The sequence below is a fragment of the Thalia democratica genome, chromosome 7 (assembly GCF_965202585.1).
Source record: "Thalia democratica chromosome 7, ktThaDemo2.hap1.1, whole genome shotgun sequence".
Lineage (NCBI taxonomy): Eukaryota > Metazoa > Chordata > Thaliacea > Salpida > Salpidae > Thalia > Thalia democratica.
This window is the reverse complement of record NC_139171.1, coordinates 61676970-61699374: the sequence shown is the minus strand read 5'-3', so window position 1 is coordinate 61699374 and position 22405 is coordinate 61676970. Positions and strand designations below refer to the sequence as shown.

General features: G+C 25.4%; 1 protein-coding gene across 1 annotated transcript; it reads left to right on the top strand.

Moving 5' to 3' along the window:
• The first annotated feature begins 2060 nt into the window (after window positions 1-2060).
• LOC145840269 (ubiquitin-conjugating enzyme E2 D2-like) lies at window positions 2061-3785 on the top strand. Its single transcript, XM_082947462.1, has 4 exons — window positions 2061-2258; window positions 2931-3003; window positions 3312-3414; window positions 3652-3785. The coding sequence occupies exons 1-4, from the start codon at window positions 2061-2063 to the stop codon at window positions 3731-3733; spliced, it is 456 nt and encodes a 151-aa protein (XP_082803588.1). The 3' UTR covers window positions 3734-3785.
• The last annotated feature ends 18620 nt before the right edge of the window (window positions 3786-22405 follow it).

Genomic DNA, 22405 nt, shown 5'->3' with positions numbered 1-22405 from the left:
AATTTAAAGTTTTTTTTTTGTATATTTTGCAAACGAACTTTGCAAAAGAATTTTGTATAAAGTTAAAACTTAAAACATGAACTTATGACGTATTTTACTATTTCATAATGTATGTAGGTACGCTTAATTACACATGAATTCAACTTTTTTGTATATTTTTTTTATGAATGAATTTTGATATCATTATCATTTTAGTTTCAAATTTTATATAAGTTTATTGCATAAAAGTAAAAGGTTAAGTTGAGTCGGGTTATGTTGTTTGGTTAAACTTAAGTTTTAAATTTTAGAAACGTAAATTATAGTTGAGTTGTACCTTAAACATTTTCAAGTTTAGTATAAAGTAAGTTATTTTATAGAAAGTATCTGTAAGTTTTTATTTCTTTAATACAGTAATAGCTTGAAATGCTAGAATAAGTAATCTTATTTAATAAGATAGGTTTAAACGTTTTATGTCTTCAAAAAAACTACATACTGTACAAACTACATGCTAAAATTTTAAGAAAGTTAAAAAATATTAATAAATTAACAAGTTTATTGTCTAAATATATACTCGAAATGAAAGTATCAGACGTATTAAAATGTTTAAATGCTCTATTTGTTAATTAAAGTTAAGTAGCTTTTCATAAGCTTTATAACTCAATCACCTTACTATTTAGGCTTAGGATAGAAAGCTACTTGTTTCTAAGGTATGTAAGAACAATTAATATAAACATAAAGTAGTTTAAGTTTTGTTGTTAACTTATAAATAATTAGATAAAAACGTAATTACTGCCAAACAAGACAAATCTTACGTTTTAAAATTTAAAAATACTAGTTATATTAAACTTAAAAGAGCAGATTTTCTATTACGTTTAATATATTTAATAAGTTGGTATGCACTTTTTGTCTTACTGATACTTATCTAATATCTTTAAACTAATTTATAAATTTATTAATTGTTATTTATGTATTAATTAATAGGATTTATAGTTTCGTGCGTAGTAAAAACTACATGATTCGATAAACAATTTAACTAAAATAAATGAAGCGATTAGCAGAGTTATTGCAAAGTAATGTTTTAATTAAGCTTTAGATTAAAGTTTTACTTTAGACATTACTAGTTTAAATAAGTAAAACTTTAGAAAAAATATTGTAAGTTTTTAATTCTTTAATAGTTTTATCTATTTATCTATTTTAGAAAAAAAAATATATTAAAAGGTAAAACAAGCAACATAAATTAAATAGTACATTCATATTTTTTTAAAGTAGCAACTTGATATGTTTTTACTCAGTAAATTTAAACCAAAAAAAATTTTTTTTAATAGTTTATAATTTGAACAGTTCTTTGTTAGAAAAAGCGTTTTTTAAGTGAGTTAATTTATTTAAACCAAATTGCAAGCAAAATTTGTAAAAGTTTGTCGGCTATTTGCAATTTTTTGTTTTCTAGTACTTGAAACTCGGACAATTTTTTTAGTTTCAGTTAAATTTACTTGTGATACATCAAGAAAAAGAACTTTTTGAAATTTTATTTGCCTTTATTGTCTAGAATAATTTAAATTTTGTAAACTAGTTATGTTTTTCAAATTAACTAATATACTTGTATTATTTAGTGTGTAATTGTTTTTAGTACATATTATGCAGTAATAGAGGAAATTCAAATTATATTTTTAATTATATTTTGTTAAATTAATTATTTATTCTTTTTAATTTTTCTTCATTTAAAATTTAAACAGAAAACTAGAGAAGATAACTTAACAACTGTCTGTATATTTTTTTAATATTTACACTACGATAACAAAATTAGAAAATTGTTGATAGCCTACATTTAAAACTTTTTTATGTGTTTTTTAAAATTAAGATGTAAAGTTAATAAAGTTAGAAATTTTCTAACGTAAGCACTAAACTGTTTTATAGTAGTATCGAGACGTAGCAACTCTTATTACTTTAAAGTGAATTATACGTACATAAACGATAGTAACTGAAACTTAATAAATTAATTTTACGTCTGGTTTGAAATTTGATGTATTTTATCAGATACTTTTAAAAACACTAAATTCTATACAAAAAAAAAACAATCAAAGATGGCGATGAAGAGAATTAACAAGGAGATAAACGACCTGCGAAAAAGTCCCATCGAAAACATTGAAATCAGTTATGCTGAAGACAATATTTTCAAGTGGGACGCGTACATCACCGGGCCGGAGAACAGTCCCTACGAAGGTCACGTGTTTAAAGTGGTCGTCAAGTTTCCAACCGACTACCCGTTCAAACCACCCAAGGTTGGATTTTATTTTTTATTAGATTATGTCCAAATTGAAATTTTATTATTGTATGTGTTATTGAAGTAACTAATAATATAGAGTTTCAACTCTTCAAACGAACGTAATTTTTATACGTGCAATTGAAAGAAAAATGTAACTAACTAAGTATGTGAGTTCTTTAAATCGTTTTAGTATGTCAACAGAATTTTAGTGAAATTTTGTCTCGGTCTTGTATTCGTAAACATAAAAAGACTTTGAAAATTTCTAGTATGTTTTTGCTTGCATTATAGAATAATAAATAAAAATTTTCTTATCGTAACTTTATAAGCATTTTTTTTATTTGATAAATATTTTTTAAAGTGATGTTAACTTATCTCATGTTCTACTGAGAATAAAGTGGTTAAACATGCTGTATATATTCATAAACTTCCATTAATTTAAAATGAATCAAATTATTAGAGTATATGATATTGATTTTTTATTTTTATTTATAAAGTGAGCACTATAATACCAGAATAAATAACTGTTTATAATTAAACATATACGTACACACTTATAAATTTATTAATATTTATAAAATTTAAAGTTCTGTTTCTACTTCGTAAGTTTAAATAATAAAGACTTAATACGGTACACATTTAAAACGTTTAAGTTAAAAACCGCTTAATACTTACAATTTTTTGTACACAGGTGAGCATGGATACAAAGATCTACCACCCCAACATTGATCCAAACGGACAGATTTGCCTGGACATTTTGAAAGGTCAGTGGCTAAATAATACATGGAACCATAGTTTTTTGTATTAATTTATTTTCTAATTCACTGGTGGCCTACATTAAAACATTTTGCTTAATTTTTATATCTTGTGCGAATCGTAGCTAACAAAGTATTAACAAATTTAAATAAAAATTAAACAACGTTGTTGTCAGTGGTCTTATGAATTGTACGTAAAATCATACTTGTTTGTAGTAACTTATAATTTGTTTTATTTCCAAAGGTCAATGGTCACCTACTTTGAACGTCCGAAAAGTATTATATATTTTTTATTTAATAATACTTTACTTTGAAAGGTCAATGGTCCCCAGCATTGTATGTCCACAAAATATTACTTTCCCTGTCCAGTCTGTTCTGCGACCCCAACCCTGACAGTCCTCTTAACCAGGAAGCAGCCAGGTTATAATGTTTTTATATTGTTCAATATTCATTATATTTATATTTAGTACCAATTTAATTTAGTCTGCAACATTTTCACCTTTGATAAGTTGGACAAATAGTTTAATATTGATTTATACATGTTATAAAAAAGTTGTTAAGTATTAAATAATTTTATATCGAAAAAATACTGAACTTAATTCAATATTACTACAGGTTATAGAAAATAAAAATTAATAATTTACTTTTTAATTTCAGGTTATACAAAACAAATAGGGAAGGATACGATGCCAAGGTTAAAGAATGGGCAAATTTATACGCAACAAAAGTTTCTAAATAAAACAACTTCTTTGTTTTTTATAACAAACTGTTTATTTAGTTTTGTAAGCTACAAAAATTTCAATACAAAAACTATTTATTTGTTTTTTTACTGTTAAGCTGTTTATTATGTTCTATTTCTTTCAGCAAATGAAATCTTATGCTAATTTAGTACAAATGATTTTACACTAGAAATTTCTATTTGATTTTTATTTTTCTTACTATTGTCTGTGACAAATACACTTTTTATTACTAAAAGTTTTACTGGATTAAGTTTCGTTTTAATTAAAAAACTATCATGTTATTATCTTTATTAAATGAAAACTGAAAAATGAAGTCAAAAATTTAGCAGATAAACGAAATTTGTTTATAAGTTCTTTATCACTGTTAAAACTATGTAAATCGTTAAACTAAAAAAAATAATGTTTCTAATTAAAAAAGCACTAAGTTTAAAATTTATAAAAATTTATATTTCATCACTTAAAATACCTGAAATTAATGATAGTTTAAATTATTAAAAGAGCACTATAACTGATTTATTCATTTAAAATTTTTTTAAAAATAAACCATTTGTTAAAAATATTAATAAACAGATAAAGCATTTATTTTTACAAAACAACGTAATAAAAGTTAAAAAATGAAACTTTATAAATTAATTAACAAACTTAATTTAAGAACAGTATAACTTTCAAAGTAGCAATTGCACAAATTTGTTCTAATAATTTTAACAATTTATTTGATTTTTAAATAAAGCAAAAAATTTCTCATACAGATTAATTGTATCTGCTTAAATGTTATATTTATAAAGTATAAGCTTCTCACACAGTTTTCAAAATCAAAAACTTATGAACTTTTACTTCACACGTTTTTCTGACGTGAAAATTTTTTAGACATAAATAAAGTTTTTTACATTGCTAAACTGATAAAAAAACAATAGTACATTTTTTTAAATATTTTATTAAATTTATGTATCTAAATATTAGAGTTAATGCAAGTTTAAAACGATAAAGTAATATAAACTAAACATTTTAACAAATTTTTACTAACAAATAATAACATTGGAAACATAACCATAACATTTTAAACTAAATGAAAAGCAATTTTTTGTTCACAAAAACTGAGGCCTTTCTTTAATTATTTTGTTAGTGCATTTAGAAGTCTACATATATTTAAAAACAAGCTAAATCTTGTTATTTTCTCATCTCTAGCGTCCTTTCGTGGATAAACCTTACGCACTGGTCGACTTCTTTTTCGCCTGAGCTTTCGCTTGCATTCAAAATTCGGAGCTTTATTTTGCGGGAACGAGTCAGGTTAGCTCAGAGTGACACTTTAGCATGGATTTTCGAAAAGACTTAACAACTTTTTAAACTCTAACTTCAAAACTAATATTCGATTGAATATAAATTTAAACTTTTACTATGTCTGAAACGAAAGTTTTCAAGTGACCGTAACAAAAAGCTTTTTGTATAAATCGTGAAAAGACAAAATAATATAAATATATTTAGAATTACTTAAATTTAACAAAACTACGAGCAATTGAAGGCCATACCAACGGCATAACACAAAAGTTTGAAGTGCTGTTTTGGTATTTCAAAAACTTTGCTAATTCCTTTGACTTATTTTTTCTTTCGACTTGGTTCTCTGTTACAATGACGTCTAATACTGAATTATCAAACCTACCTGGGTAGAAGATGAAATTTGCAAACTCTTGAACTCTGCTGATCACATTGTAACAGGGCTTCCATTTGCGCCTCATAAACTTTTCAAAATCTTTCTCATCGAAAACCAGTCCCGCTGGCTTAGTTGCCATGGTGATTTTGGGAGGCAAAAGTGGGTAGTTGGCCAAGTGGACGTGCAGCTTGAACTCTGTACCGCTGTAATAACTGTCCTCTGGGCCAGTTATGAAAAATGTCCAACCCTGGTCGACTCTGATGTTTTCTGGAGGGTTTTGCTGAAGTTCTAATAACTCCTTTTTCAGTTTTAACTGTCTTTTGAGCATCGTGTTTTAGAGCTGTGAACCGATCAAAGTTTGATTTAATATTTAAATTTTGCCAAAAACTAAAACAAGACGTTTATTAGTAACTAAGTATACTTTTTCATTGTTTTCATAAGAAAATTTTAAAGTACGCTAATAAAAAGTATGTATGGTTTTATATCGTAGTTTAACAAAGCTTATCATCACATTGACACAAAAAGCTCATTTAAAACAGTTCATGTTCCATATTTTTAACAAAAACAAATTTAATTTTATAAAGAGCAATACCTATGCTTCTATCTTACTGTTGTCTGTAACAAACAAACTTTTATTACTAAAAACTTTACTGTTCAATTATAAAACATTAGTACCGTGTGGTGAAGTTCATTATTTATTATAATTTAAAATATACTAACTTTAGAGTCAAAAAATGTTAAAGTTAATTACCTCAAAACACTTAAGTTTAATGATAAATAAAAACATAAATTTCGTTATTCATTCGAAAAAAAAATCAAAACCTAATTAAGGTGTTGTTTCTAAAAGTAAAAAATTTAAACTTCTAGATTAGTTTTTAACAGTTTAACAAAGTTCGAAGCCAAGATCTAATAAAAGATTACAAACCTTTCTATGACAACTATATTATTATTACAGTGGTGTATAAACATTATTTTTTTTAAATTAAACAAAATAATATGTTTTGTATATAGAGTAAAACATTTCTCATGAAGATTAATTGTATCTGCTTAAATGTGATATTTAATAAGTTAACATTTTAAATTCTATTTGCAGAAGCAAACACTTTTGCACTTTCATTTAACACGTTTTACTTGGCTGACGTTAACTATTTTAAGAAATAAAAAAACTTTGTACATGGTTAAACTGAATAAAAACAGTGGTTATAATTTTTGATGGACATTATTAACTTTATGCATTTGAAATTTATAATTGATGCAAGTTTATAACTATGAAATAAAATGAACCTTAGACGTTTTAAAATTTTCTCATTAAATAGAGTATTTAACACATATTATTCTTTTATTTATAATAACAAAATTTAAATAAATGAACTATAAAACTATTATGCTTTTCAAACGATTTTTTTAGAACTATTAGGTTGTAAAACTGTAATTAGAACAAAAAGCTAATCATGAAACTAAAAAACATAACAGTTTTAGAGAAAAGCTAACTTTAAGCTACATCCAAACCAAGTTTAAGTACAAAAACAAAAAGTTTAACAGCTTTAATATTTTTCAAAAAAATATTGACAACTTTTTATAACTTCAACTTTGAAACTAACATTCGATTGTTAAATCTTTGAAGTTTGCTTATGCAAGTATTGAAGTGTGTATGATGTTATATATTCAAATAAAAAACAAAACTTCAACCTAGCTGTTTTGTAGGCCGTGAAAAGACAAAAAATCTAAAAGCAGTTACTAAAATTTAAGAAAACTACCACTAGTTGGAGGCCATACCAACGGCGTAGCACAAAAGTTTGAATTGCTGTCTTGGTATTTCAAAAACTTTGCTAGTTTCCTTGACTTCTTTTTTCTCCCGACTTGGTTTTCCACAACAAAGAATTTTGAAACTGAGTCTCCACGTTTCCCTGGGTAGAAGATAAAATTTGCAAATTCCTGAACTCTGCTGCCCACATTGTAGCAGGGCTTCCACTTGCGCCTCATAAACTTCTCAAATTCCCCTTCGTCGAAAACCAGACCTGGAGGCTTCGTTGCCATGGTAATTTTGGGTGCAAACAGTGGGTAATTGGCGAAACGGACTTCCAACTTGAACTCTGTACCACTGTAATAACTGTCCTCTGGGCCAGTTATGTAAAAGTACCATTCCTGGTCGACTCTGATGTTTTCCGGAGGATTATTTTGAAGTTCTAATAACTCCTGTTCTAGTTTTAATTCCCTTTTCGACATTTTCTTTAAAGGCTAATCCTAATGTGAATTTAATTTCATGATCAAAACTTGCAAAAAAAAATTAAAAACGTATAATTATAAATATTATTGACCAAGTATTTAATTTAAATGTTTTTATAAGAATGTTTAAAGTATGATAATAGTAAATTTATATGCTTAAATCGAATTTATAATTAAACTTACACAAATAGTTCATGCAAAATAGTTCATGTTCCTAATTACATACTAACTAAACCTATGCTTTAGTACCTTTAATTTTACCTTTAGCTCTATTACAATTGTAAAATAAAATAAAAAACGAAAAAATATTTACAAACTATACTGTACAATGTTTTAATACTAAGTATGTTTATGGAATAAAATAGCTAGTTTGTACTTATCAAGTAAAAACTTAAACCTCAAAAAAAGTAAACTTGACATTTAAATAACACTAGATTACCTTTAAATATTTTCTTAGCAATAATATTATATGCTAATGGTTATATTTATTCAAGCGAAAAATTAGAAGAACGTAATTAAAAGAGAAAATAATCTACTATTTACATTTGATTTCGTGTTAAATGTTTCAATCTTAATATAATTAGTACAAGTGAAATCCGTAATCTTTTAAGTTGTGCAAACTTTCGTTAGAAATATTTTAGACCCGTACTAAAACTTAGATCTAGTAACTTTTAAGTTTTAATACATTAGTTATTATTATTCCATATTAGTTGACTTAGAATTACTTAATTTTTATAAAAATTTCGTTACCATTGAAATATATTTACATGATTTTTTTAAATGTTGTATAGACTTAAAATATATAAATTCAATGACAAAATTAAATGAGTTGTAATGATGTTATAAATCATTAGTACAGTCCTTCCTCGCTAATCCGGTCCTCGCTAATCCGGTTCCTCGCTAATCCGGCCGGTTTTAGTCGAGAATTCGACTTTTTTACTTTAGCGTTTAATTTCATTTTACTTCGAAAAAGTATTCAATTTACGTTTTATAAGTATGCAAGTAATATATTGTTACGTCATAATAAAGTATCATTTGTATAATCTTAAGTTTTTTTCATACTTTTCCCGCTTAGTTGTAACGAACTTGTTTATTATACATTTGCAATTTTTCTGTCTTTGCTAAGCAAGTTACACTTTAATATACTACAACCAACATATCTGGTTAAAAAAATAGATAAGACAGCAAAGAAACGAAAACGCGTTCAACTAATAATTGAAAACAAGTTAAAAGTTTGCGAAATGGCAAACAATAATGTGCCTAAAGCTGTTATAATGAGCCAGTTTAACATTGGTAAGTCAACTTTAAATGACATTTTGAGAGACGAAGAAAAGTTCAGAAAGTTTAAAGCCGAAAAGGAGTAGCTGGCACTAATTGGAGCTGCTAAAACGGCAAAAAAAGTAGAGGAAGGCGTCTTTGACAAGCCAGACAGCGCCCTTTACTTTTGGTTTCGTCAGGAACGTGAAAAGGGTTGTCCAATAACTGTCCCAATACTATTGGAAAAAGCCTCCGAGTTCCATCGTTTAATTTACGGTGAACACTCAAGGCCCTTTTCAGCAAGTACGGGGTTTCAATGGAGGTTTTGCAGGAGATTTGGCTTGCGTAATCTTAAAATATGTGGCGAACTAAGGTAGATAATTTGTAGAAAAGAGATATTTTGTTCTTATCCGGCCAAAGGCAAATCCGGCCGTATTTTCAAAAAAATCTTGCCCAACTTGGCCGGATTAGCGAGGAAGCACTGTACCGTTCTAATATATATTTTCAGTTAAGCTGACATAAAATCTCAGTCGAGAAGATTTAATACAGCAAAATAACGCAAAAACTAATGTTTAAAAACTTTTACTTAAAAGATAAAAGCTATTTTAAACTAATAAGTTTTAAACTAATTAAAGTTTAATAGATGATTTAGAAAAAAAAAATTAAAAGATACTTAGTAAAAGATTGTTACAATTAAAAGCTTAAACTTACATGAGTGTTTTTATTTTAAATTTAAAACTGTTACAAAGATAACTTTATAAGTTTATAATTTTTATAAAAGTTTCTATTTTATATTTTTACGAATTACCGTAGTTCTTTCCGATATTTTATCTTGAAAAATTTAAAACATGACTACTAAAAAGTTTAGGTGTTTTATTCTAAAAACCTAAGGTTTTCATCTACTTGAAAACTTAATAAAATTTACAATAACAAAATTTTCTAATACAAGCGAAATAGCTATTTAAGTTGTTAAATTTTGTTTTAATTGTAGTACAACAATTTAGTCCCACTTAAAAATGAGAGAAAAAGAAAAAAACAAACAAGATAAATCAAATCACACACATATAGCCTCAAAAAAGTTTTATTGAAAGCTAGAGTAGCAAAAAATTAACAAGAGTTAAAAGTTAGTTCAAAAGCTGAATGAATAAATGTATTCTAAATAATTTAATAAATTAGTTAAGAGGTAGACTATTAAACCCATCATATCAGTTTTGTTTTACTTATCAGTTCTCACCGTACATTTAACAGTATTTAGACAAATGGTTTTAAAGAAGATATTTAAAAGCTTGTTTTTTTTTACTAATAAAATAAATGTATATTAAGAGTGAATATTAAACAAATACTGTTTAAACCAATAACTTTTTACTCATAAGCGGTAAAAGTGTTTTATTAGTAGTTCCGTAAAAATATATTTCCAGGAAAGTTTTTCTTAAACCAGATAACACAAATAAGTGTAATTAAACAAAAAAGTTCATGTCAAAAGTTGATAAAAGGTAGATATTTCAAATAAGCGTAAGAATTTTTAAAAGTATTTTATTTTTTATATTTAGATTAAATCTTTTAAAAAACTGTAAACTTGTTGAACGTTTTTCTTTTAAAAAAAGATATTTACTTCAAAACAAACTAAAAAGTCATTCAACTTTTTTATCAACTTTTTAATTTATGTTTTTGTAAAAAAACTAGATTTTTTTAAATACTTTCGTTTTTCACTTAGTGCTTTTTCAAGGAAGTATATTTTCGCGATGGTTTCACGTCTTCAAGCTTAAAATTTTACTGTAGTGCTGTGTATTACTAGTTTCTTACAAAACTCTTTATATAAACATTTAAGAACAAATTTATCAAAGCAAATTAGAATAGCAGTTTTCAAGTCTTAATTCGGCCCGGGCAAATAAGTTTAGTTTAAATTAAACATTTACTCTAAAGTATTTTGATGTCGTTTATAGTTTATAACTAAATACCTAATAATGGAACTTGATAATAATATTTTTACTTTGTGAATATATTAAAATGCTTTATTGGTTTGTTTAAGACTTAGTTTTGTTAGGTTATTTTATAGTTTGATAAACTATTTAAAAAAGATAATAACTTCAAGTTGAGTAGTTTTTGTATAAAATTCACCTTATACTTACCAAACTTATGACTAATAATAACATGAGTTATTTAAAACACTTTATTTAAATATAAAATCATGTAAAGTTAATTTAAAATAATTGCAAACTTCATAAACAGTAGTTTACTAGCTAGAAAAGCTTTGTTTTGTTACTTTAAAACATATATAAGAGCTTTATTTGAAATTTAGAACATCGATACGAGTTGTTTTTTTATAGCTTAATTTTAATGTTTTTTATCAATTTTTTTTAGTTTAAAAAAGATTCAAGTAATGTATACTCTGAATTTTTATTCTACAAACCTTTTAGAAAGCCTTTCGGCTTCAAGTTTTTTGATTTAACTAATTTATTAAAAGACCAAATTTAATTGTGAATCAAATAGTAAAAAACTGTTTAATATAAATTACTTAAAATAAATTGTTTTTACTATTTATTAAACCCAAGTATACCTACTTTGTGTTGTTAAAAAAGTTTACTTGAGTTTATAGGCACTGTTTTGTATGATGGCAATATCGTACGTTAAACACACGTTTATTTAGGAGAAAATCAACAACAAAATCAACAATAAAAAGTGCAAAAGCAATACGCTTTGATTTTAATGTATTTTGTTGTAAAACTTCTTAAAAGCTCATGATTGCTAAGAGCTGCAAGAAAATGTTAAAAAAGTTTTAAGTGGTTTTGTTCAAAGTTAAAGTAATAAATTTATATGTAATAAGCATCAAAGATTTACGCTAATAATCTTTATTAACAATTTTGAAAAATTTGTTACATAGTTGACTGTAATTTTTACCAATTATTTAGTTTATATTAGTATAAAAGTACATGATTAATCAAAATAGTATAAGATTAAAGCTTAAAAAAACTATTTTAATTTTTATTTTGTATTGATTTTCAAAGTTAAAATTAAACCAACTTTAGCCTTTGTCAATTATAAAATAAATTGCTTTTAAAAAGTTGAAGTGTTTAAAAACAATAAAGTTCTTTTTCAACTTTATAAAACTTAAAAACATTGTTATTTTATTTTACAGAAGTTTTTAATAAAAATATGAAGATTGTACTACTAATAGCAACAATATTGCTGTTTGGTATCGTTGCAGCAGAATCCTTGAAGTATGATGAAAACTTGATTGAATTGATGTAAGTTTGAATTATTTTAAACAACAATTTTTTTAAAGATATTTTTTAAAGTATTTCTGAAATTGCTTAAAATTGAATTAAGGGTTGTGTTACTATTTATTAACACATTTAATTTAAAAAAAAGTTTATGCATATTTTACTCACCATAACTTCTTTTTAAACGTGTGTTATACTTAATTAACATTTTTATTAAAGATTTTTTTAATTAAAAACAGCACAAGTTTAAGTTGTAAAAGGTATTTGCAAACACTTTAATTGCGCAAACCAATATTTTTACACATTTTATTTTAACAACTTGCAAAGCTTTAAAGTTTATACAAATAAAAGATAATAAAAACACAAAATCAAAATTCCTGTATATATTTGCTAATTTTAGGGAGTTGGCTTATTTTAAGTTGCAATGAACTTGTGATTATAGCAAAATTAATCTGCAAAAACATTTATTTTAAAAATATTTGCACAGCATCTAAAACAAGTGTGCATATGCCAATCAAAGCTATCTAAAAATAAACAATTGAAACCAAAACAATATCATGCACTTACTTAACTTATTGTAATATATATTTACTTTGTCGTATAAGATTACAAGTTTTAGTTTGTTTTCTGCTTAAATAATAAAGCGAGAAAATATATAAAATAGAAATAATAATGTTTAAATGTTTTATTTCGTCAACTGTATGCATGTTTATTATCTATTTACTTGTTTGTTTAACTTATTGTAACAAAAAATATTTTATCAGTGATGGCCATGTGATTAAACAAATGCAAAAAGTTTACAACAACAATACAAATGCAGAAGAAAATATTGAAAGAAAAACCACAAAGAGTATTTTTCTCACTTCTTTTGTATTTACCACTTTTTCTTTAATTTTTTAAAACTAAAGTTAAAAAAAAAAACGATGCCAAAAAATCTAATAGTTTTTTTGTTTATTTGTTTTACTACTTTTTCTCAGTTTTTTAGTAAAAAAATAAAAAATAATACTTTACTAGTTATACTACAATTTAAAAATTTTTACTTTTTAATTCCTGCTGGTACATTTAACATCTTTTCTCTTAAAACTTCCCTGAATATTTTGTCTTAGCATTTAAACTTCTGCCTTATTAAGTGCTTAGTACGGTAAAATTAGTTTTTTATGAGCCGATACATGCTTAAGTTTTTTCTAACTTACATTTGTAATTTTACTTTTTTTTTATTGTGTCTATAAACCTTACAAATTTTGCGATAAAATTGCTTAGTTTCTTAAATAAAGGGTAATATGTTGTCGAATACGTATTTTTTTATAACAAATTTTTAAGTAGTTCTTTCTAAGTTCGTTGTTTAATAGAAAACTATAGAAAATTTTCCAGATAATCATATATTATTTTTTTATGTAAGGTTAACTTTAGTACTTTTTACATTTAAATCATCTGATGCTCACTTTTATCAATTTCAAAAGTTAAAAGGAATGTAGTTTGGCTAAACTTTAAAAATATTTTTTTATAAATACTGATCAAGTTTTTTCTTTTAATAATTAACAGTAAAACTTAACAAGTGTGCAATTTTTAAATTAGAATTCGGAAAACTTTTGCCGCCCAGGTCTTCCTCTCAAAGTAGAAAAAAATACGGCCAGAAATGTCTTTTAACTCACAAACAAGTTTACCTGATTAACGAAGTTTAAGATTTTTAATAATAAAAGAAATAAGAATATAAGAAAAGGTTTAAAGTACGTACTTGGTATATATTTTTTGTTCACGCAGAGTTTGTTAAATTACACAAGTTGATTTATTGATAAATTGAAACCTGGTTATATTTGCAAGTCTATTTTTTTTACCAAACATATATTTTATTTAGTCAAAAAGTAAGAAAACTTTTGAAGTATTGGTTTAACAATTATTTACATTTATAAACATTTATTATTTATCAACTTTTTAAAATCAACTGTTGTTATTTTTTACTATTCTAAAGACTGTTGACTTCTAACTAAACAATGCTTACTATCAAATTTAGTTGCAATAATACTCAAACTAATTAAAAACGTAGCAACTGTTTAAGCTTAACACTATTTTTTATTGCTTTGCACTAATCAGACTTTAGGTCAGGGTTTCTCAAACTTTATTTTTCAAATTGCCCCCTTTGGAGAAATTAAAAATTATATTGCCCCCTCCAACAAGACTACCATTGAAAACACTTAAAACTATATTTTTTGCTCATCATCTGAAACTCAATAATATCTAGTTTAAGTTTCAAAATTTTAAAATCGCCAAAAATTAAAAAATCACCCTATCCCCCCCTTTTTACCCCTGAACTAATTATTGCCTCCCAACTTACTAAAATCGCACCCAGGGGGCGGTAACGTACTTTTTGGAAAACCCTGCTTTATGTGTTCAATTAAATCTCAATTTCACTAGATATGCTCCACAAAAACACCATTTTAAACAAATAAGAACTAAATTCTCATAACCAACAACGTAAGCAAAGCATTTGAGTTTAGTAGTATGTTTCTATAAGAAAAAAAAATTATCCGCTAGGTTGCCCTGTTTACTACGTGATAAATAAACGTAACCAAATTGATATTTACCGAAGACAATGTTTAAAATAAAAAGGTTTTGTTTGAAGTATAAAAAGTACAATGTTCAACTATATAGTTGTACCTCTAAACCATAAAATTTTGTTTGTAGTTTATTTATTATAAAACAAAACATAACAAGTAATAATTGCACTACAAATTTCTTATCCAAAAGATTAGATTCAATAAAATTTAAGATATCTTTAATATGCTTTATTTAAAGTAAAAAAAAAAAGCTTATTTAGAAAAAAGTAAGTTTCATAAAGTAAGTTAGCTAATAATTTTGTTCAAGTTTAAAAAAAACTTAAAAATTAACACATTCACTTAAGTTCAAATAAATTTACAAAGCTTAAAACAGCTTTGATAAAAACCACGAAAAGTTAGTTTGAACTTTTTATTAATTTGATTAAAACATTAGTAATAGTATGATTTTACTTGCAGCAAAAAATAAAGCTCAAGCATCAGCGAACCATATATTTTCCTAGAACAATATTACCAACAGTTAGAGTAATTTTAAACAACAGAAAAATGAGTTTATATATTTAAAATTTCAACTATGGGATTCTTTATTCATTTCAAACGTTTTGTTCTCAAATTGAAGGCTCAATTCCGGTGAATTATCTGCAATTTCTTGGTGAATTGAAGGCACGTTAATCTGTTGTAAATGAAAAATGTTAAATAATTTTGTTATTGATTTGTGTTGTTTATACACAAGCAATAAGCTAAATATAACACAATTAATAAAAATTAACTGCCAACAGAATAATACCTTAATTGTTCAAAAGCAAAAACTCAGCTTCTGAGTATTAAAAAATACTTTATTACGAAATAAAGTATTTGTTTATTAAAACCAACTCAAGGCTAAAATTTTACGTGTTTTGGTAACAAATACGCAGAAGTAGTGATAAAATTACTTATTTTGAAAATATTTATTCTATTTTAATTTTTTATTGACTAACACTCAGTCTAGTCCGATGATAATTGACTGTACTAAAGAATTCAATATAAATCAAGTTCAAAATTTCTATATATTCAACAAAAGCAATTGAACAATAAAGTTTACCAAAAAAGTATAACAAAGCACATTAAGAAATTTCTAAAACTACTACCGTTGTTTGTTTTTTATAGCTTTTGATCTTATTCTCTTACCATTAAAACAGTAACTTTTTCAAAATCATATGCACACAATAAACTAATTTTCAAATAACCGAAATTATATCGTGTTCAAACAAAATTAAAAGGACACAACATATATAACTGTTTTAAAACAGATATGCAAAACATCATCTTTTCAAACCAAAATTCTAAACTTCTTTTTTAGAATTTTTACAAACAACTTTATAAAAAAATTTAAAAGTAAACACGTAAATAAAAATTATAAAAATTAAAATAAACGAACCGAAACTCTGTTGTCTTGTTCGAACTCGAGTTCGGATAACGACGAGTTGACTGTGTAGTTGACCGGTAAATCGAAAAAGTGTGATCGAGGTTTCCTCCGCATCCGGATAACCACAAACACGACGGTGACGCATATGACCACAACCGATACAAGCACCATAATCAGGATTGTTAATACGAAGTTCCTGTGAAGATAATTAGTATAAACTCAATAAACTACAACCGATACAAGTACCATTATCAGGATTGTTAGTACGAAGTTCCTGTGAAGATGATTAATGTAAACTCAATAAACTACAACCGATACAAGCACAATAATCAGGATTGTTAGGACGAAGTTCCTGTGAAGATAATTAGTATAAACTCAATAAACTACAACTGATACAAGCACCGTAATCAGGATTGTTAGCACGAAGTTCCTGTGAAGATGATTAATGTAAACTCAATAAACTACAACCGATACAAGCACAATAATCAGGATTGTTAGGACGAAGTTCCTGTGAAGATAATTAGTATAAACTCAATAAACTACAACCGATACAAGCACCATAATCAGGATTGTTAGTACGAAGTTCCTGTGAAGATGATTAATGTAAACTCAATAAACTACAACCGATACAAGCACCATAATCAAGATTGTTAGTACGAAGTTCCTGTGAAGATAATTAATATAAACTCAATAAACTACAACTGATACAAAGACTAATATCAGGAATTTTAGTACGAAGTTCCTGTGAAGAAAATAAATACAAATTTACTTATATCAAGATTGTTAATACTAAATTTCTGGAAAAATAGCATATGTATTTAAAATACTTTCATAGTTATAAAAAGTTTTAAAACATAAGTTATACCAAATTAATCTACATTATTTCTACTAGTTATAAAGTTTTTTAGTTTAAAAAAATATACTGTATTTTTTAACTATATAATATTTAATGTCTATTTTCTAATGAAGTTTTATTGTTGATACAAAGTTAAACATCACATAAGAACATGGTAAATATAACGTTAATCTTATTATAATTGTATATCTTAAGATAAAACGTCTTTTTTGAATTACGTATTTAATTCTGTTGAATTTCATTAGATTAAAATTGTAAACGCAAGTACAAGATGGTTATATAAAAGTTTATCTTTTTTAAATCAATTTAAGCTTCATGTTGATATTTGAAATAAAAATAGAAAGATTGAGAATTTAATTTAGCTTTTGCTTAACCAAGTTTTGATTTTATAGTTCTTTTAGCTTTGAAATATATGAAATAAAGTAGTTATCAGCTTCAATTCAGAAAAAAACATTAAAACTAGAATGAAGCTACTTATAAACTTGCAATTATTACTAACTCGATTGTTTCTAATAACTATTTAAATTAAGAAAGTTTAATTTCGAAATAAAATTCAAAAAACTGTTAATTTTTACGTGTAAAATATTTTTTAGTTTAAAATAAAGAAAAACAAACCAGTGTTTTTTATCCATGGTAGAAGTGTTTTTCGATTGTTGCTTTTTTTGTTCTATAAAAAATAAACTTATTCAATTTTTCAACAATCATATTTCAAAACATATAACAGTTTTCACTTTTTTAACAGTATTTGATAACAAACTAAGTTTAGACTATATGAAAACAAAACAATTGATATAAGTTTTCACAGTTTTGATAATTAAAGAGTGAAATATTGTCTAATTTCGTATCTAACGAGTAATTACAACATTTTACCTTCATTTTTGCGTGAACTTTTTGTATTTTCATCTGCTGTATTATTATTTCCATACAACTGTTTTGTGCTCAATCCACCATCACTACTTGCTGTTGAAAGCTTGTTTACAAAATGTGTAGATGAATTATTTGTTGTTGTAAAAATGTTCTCTTTTGTTGATTGAAGTACAGTATTCGTTGTCGTGACATCTTGTGTTGTTTCTTCCGTATTTTTGTTTGTGCTGTTTACAAACAAGACTGTTGTGTTTTTATCAGCAACTAAATTGTTAGGGACTTTAGTAAATGCTTTCACTGAAACTTTAGAAGTCTTTGCAACAGTGTTAGGTAGCTTATGACTGTCCGCTAATTTATTGTGGGCCGTAAAACTGTTTGTACTTCCATTAAAATTGTTTTTATTTGTTGTTGTTAATTCGTTGACTTTGGAAGGTACTTCTACTTTTTGCGTTGTTGTAAAAGCGTTTTCTGTGGTTTTCTCAGTAGTGGGACTAACTGTTGTAGGTTTAGGTTGTTTCGTTGTATCAAATTTTAATGTTGTGGCTTGTTTCGTTGTAGTTTCCTTAGTTGTAGTTTTTATTGTTGTGGTTTCCTTAGTTGTAGTTTTTGTTGTTGTGGTAGTTTGAGTTGTTGGAGCAGCCGTAGTTGTCTCAACGGAGTAATCAGTAGGAACTATAAAAAACTTTGTATATTACGTAATAATCTTGTATAAAAAATTTGTGCTTTGTATACAACGTTTTATTCTAGGTTATAAAGATTTTTACGTACTTTTTATCATAATCCAAAATATTGTTTATAAAATTATTTATAAAAAACATTTAAAACTTTTATTATTAGCAAAATGAAACTAAAAACATTTTGTTATTTTGCAACTTATAACTTTATAAAAATTTTAACAAACTACTGTTAATTATGAAACAACAGATACAAACAAATAAAAAGTTTGTATTGCATAATTTAAAAACGATACATTTTTAATTGGTTTTGAAACGTAACTTGTTTTAATTTTTTTTTAAATATGTTCTTTAAGTATTACACTAGAAAAATTTAAAGTCTGTATTACATGCTTTAACAATACATATTGTTTATTAAAAATTTTACCTTCTCTGTAGTAAATTTGAAATTTTCTTAAATTGGTCGTGTTAGTTTTATCTTGTTTTTCAGAGCTAACTAACTCTATATCAATTTCGTTTGATTTGTATAAAATTTTTGACTGATCATTTATTTCTCCACAAAATTTATTCGATTTGTTGTCACTTTTACCTAGAAAGTTATTTTTTGTGATATTCTTTAACTTAAGATTTAAAGTTAAAGTATATTTTAAAACGTCAAATATCTTAAATTAAACATTTTTTATTACGTATAAGCATTTATTTTATGAAAGTTTATTACTATACTCAGTAACGTCATATTTTTATAAAGTTATATAAACTTCAATAAAAAACCTGTAAACCTTTTTATGAAAATGTTTTCAGAAAAACATGCTTTTATTTATTATTATGACACGCTACTTTTGTTAAAACTCATAACATTTTTATTAACAAAACAAGTCATAATGGTTTTAATTAGTAACTGCTACATTTTTTTATCGGTTATGACCAAAAATATTGTAAAAAGGAAAATGCTTTTTGTTATTTTTGTCGAATTTTTCTGCAACACTTGTAATAAAAAAAAAAAACAACAGTAACAATGTTGCAAAATATGATGTATCTGTTTAATAATTGTATTAATAAAACAAGCGATCGATCATTTCTCTGCTATATTTGTTAATTTTTTACGTTTTTTTCAGTAATTTATTTTGTAGTTTTCTTTGTTTTCCCTTCATTTCTAAAATTCTTAAAACTTAATAATACAAGTAGATTATTTTCTTATTATTTAAACTCACTAAAACTTTTCAAAATTTGATATAACTAAGTATATAATATTTTAGTTTTTAGTTAATTAGGCATAAAAGAATTTGCATAAAAAAGAAATTTAATTAATTACTTTGTTTTTATAACCAGTAAAAAACTGCTACATACATTAAAATATTTCAAATATTTATAACGAAAACAAACAAACTTGTAATTTTCACATGATCTTTATTCTCACAGTTTTCATACTTTCCATTTCCGAGTGTGAAATTAGCAAAAGTGATGAGAATGTGTTTCTGGTTTGAACTTGCTTTTATTTTGTATTTGCACGTGACGTAATCTGGGTAGGATTTTGGGTATAAAGGCGACATTATTACGTCATCATCATCAGTTGCTTGTAACACTTCATCACACACTGTAGTTATTAAAAGAATAGTAATTAAACTCAACTTTGTACACTGAGGTTAATAAAATAACAGAATAAAAGCTTAAATTTTAGGCTCAGTACTTAAGCTTATTTTGCAGTATATTATTTTTATGTACTTTTATATTAAGTTTTTGTACAACTTAAAAAAATTTAAACAAAATTAAACTAACTTACTAAAAACTTTATTGTTTATTTTTTGGCAGAAGTTAATGTTAAACATGTAGAAAAATATTTAAACCCTTTCTATGCACTCTTGTAGCTCTACAATAGCAATTACATTCTAGTAGCTAAAATTGTTAAAACTAAATTGTTTTTTTTTTTACTTTAATAAAAAATAAACACCTGCTGAGACAACGACCCTGAACCTTTCCTTTCTCAACCCCATGTTTCCCACCTTGTCACTCACAAACTGCATGTGGGTCCTTCTGCTCACCTTGTCGCCCTGAGTGAAGTTGAACAGGTAGGTGTCTTGTTTTAGGGGATTTTTTTCAGTGGCGCAAGGTTGGCGTTCGATCGGTTTGTGTTTTTTGGCGCCGTTTGCGATGAGTTGCGTCAAAGTGACTTTATCGAGGCTGAAAATAAAAGTTGAACTACTTATTGTGTAGAATATAAATTTTATTTCATCGTTAAAGTATCAAGTACAGTAAGTTTTTAAAAATGCAGAAATAAAACATGAGCAAAATAGAAAAACATACACAACAGAGGTTGTTAATTAAAAACATGCATTTAGGTTTTTAAGTTATATAAAAGAGGATAAATGTGTTGGTATTTTTATTTATTAAACGTGTTTATTGTTTATATTGAAATAAATTTGTTTTTCAAAATATCAGTTTAATATATATCACTTACTTAATTGATTATTAGGCACGACAAAGTATAACAAGTAAAAGCATTAATGTTACAGACACAAAAAAAGTTATATAAAAATTTCACATACCATAAAGTGTTTCAAAAACAAATGTAAAAATATATTTTTAAAGTTTCTTACTTGAATGCAAAAAAAATTCAACTAAATTTATTTAAACTTTTTCACATTATTAAAACATTTGGCTGTCAGCTTGAAATAATAGTAAAAATATGCAAAGATTATACTGAAAACATTTATTATAAAATAAAAACTGTTGTAAATACTTAAATTGTGTATAGTTGTTTTGCTTAAGCTTTTGTTAAAACGTTATTTATAATATGAAAACATCAAAATTAAATTTTTGTAGTAAAGTGTTTTCATTTGAATTTCCAAAATTTGAAACAACAAACTAGATTTAATAATTCATACGATTAAAAATTTATAGAAAATACTTTGAATTTTATATAAACTTTAAAAACAATTTGTAGTGTACTTTTCATCATAATTGACATATGGTTTTTAATTTTATTTAAACTTCAAAATATATTATAATACTCAAAGCTATATGTCAAGTATGGCTTTAAACTACAATTACATTTTCTAATTTTGATATATTATAAAGACCTGAAGTTTTTTTATAACCTGATACCCATAAATCTTTCTACAACATTTCTAAACTGTTTCTAACATAAAGTTTAATATACGAATTGTTATGGTTACTATTTAGATGACTTACTTAAATTTTGATAAAAACTATCATTTTAATTAATTTAATAACTATAATAAATTTTATATGTAAAAAATATATAACATACCATCGGGTTCCAGATTTTTCCAGGAAAAGTTCCTCGAACCGGAACCGGATGCCGCTACCGAATTCCTGAGTGAAAGACCAAGTTTGACTGATGTCAGCTCCGTAGTTGCCAGGGTAACCCGGTGATTCCACGGTAACCATGCCGATGTTCGTGTACTTGACGGCTTTTGATGTTGCTAGTGACGTAACAATTACGATAGCGAACGTGAGAAGTTTTAATAAATTCATTTTGTCAATATAACTGTTTAAAAAATATCTTATATTACATTAATGAATTTTAATACGTTTTTTGTTAAACTTAAATAAACGAGCCTATAAATTTCATGCTTATGCTAAGATAACTTAAATTAATTTAAATTGAAAAATACTTTTAATATGTTTGTTTAATACAGTTTAATATTAAGTCACTTAAGTTGTTTGTACTGAAACATCTGTTAAGTGTTCTTGCAAGAATAAATACAAAACTTATTTTTTGAGGTTAGCTTAGTTTAAAACACAACTAAGTATATTTAAAAAACAAATATATATATTATCTTGTGAACTAGTTCGAACTTAACTTTACTTGGTTTAAATCAACAATAACTAGAAATAAACTTAAGTGGCTTTCTAAAACATTTTTCTTCTGTTATTTTTATGTAAGTTAAAACAGTTTTACAAAATGTTTAGATGACTTCTAAAATAAACCTCAACTAATAAAAGAA

Coding starts and splice junctions, on each gene's coding strand:
- LOC145840269 (XM_082947462.1), top strand. CDS start 2,061: ATGGCGATGAAGAGAATTAACAAGGAGATAAACGACCTGCGAAAAAGT. Junction 2,259..2,930: donor ACCCGTTCAAACCACCCAAG/GTTGGATTTTAT, acceptor TTTTGTACACAG/GTGAGCATGGATACAAAGAT. Junction 3,004..3,311: donor TTGCCTGGACATTTTGAAAG/GTCAGTGGCTAA, acceptor TTACTTTGAAAG/GTCAATGGTCCCCAGCATTG.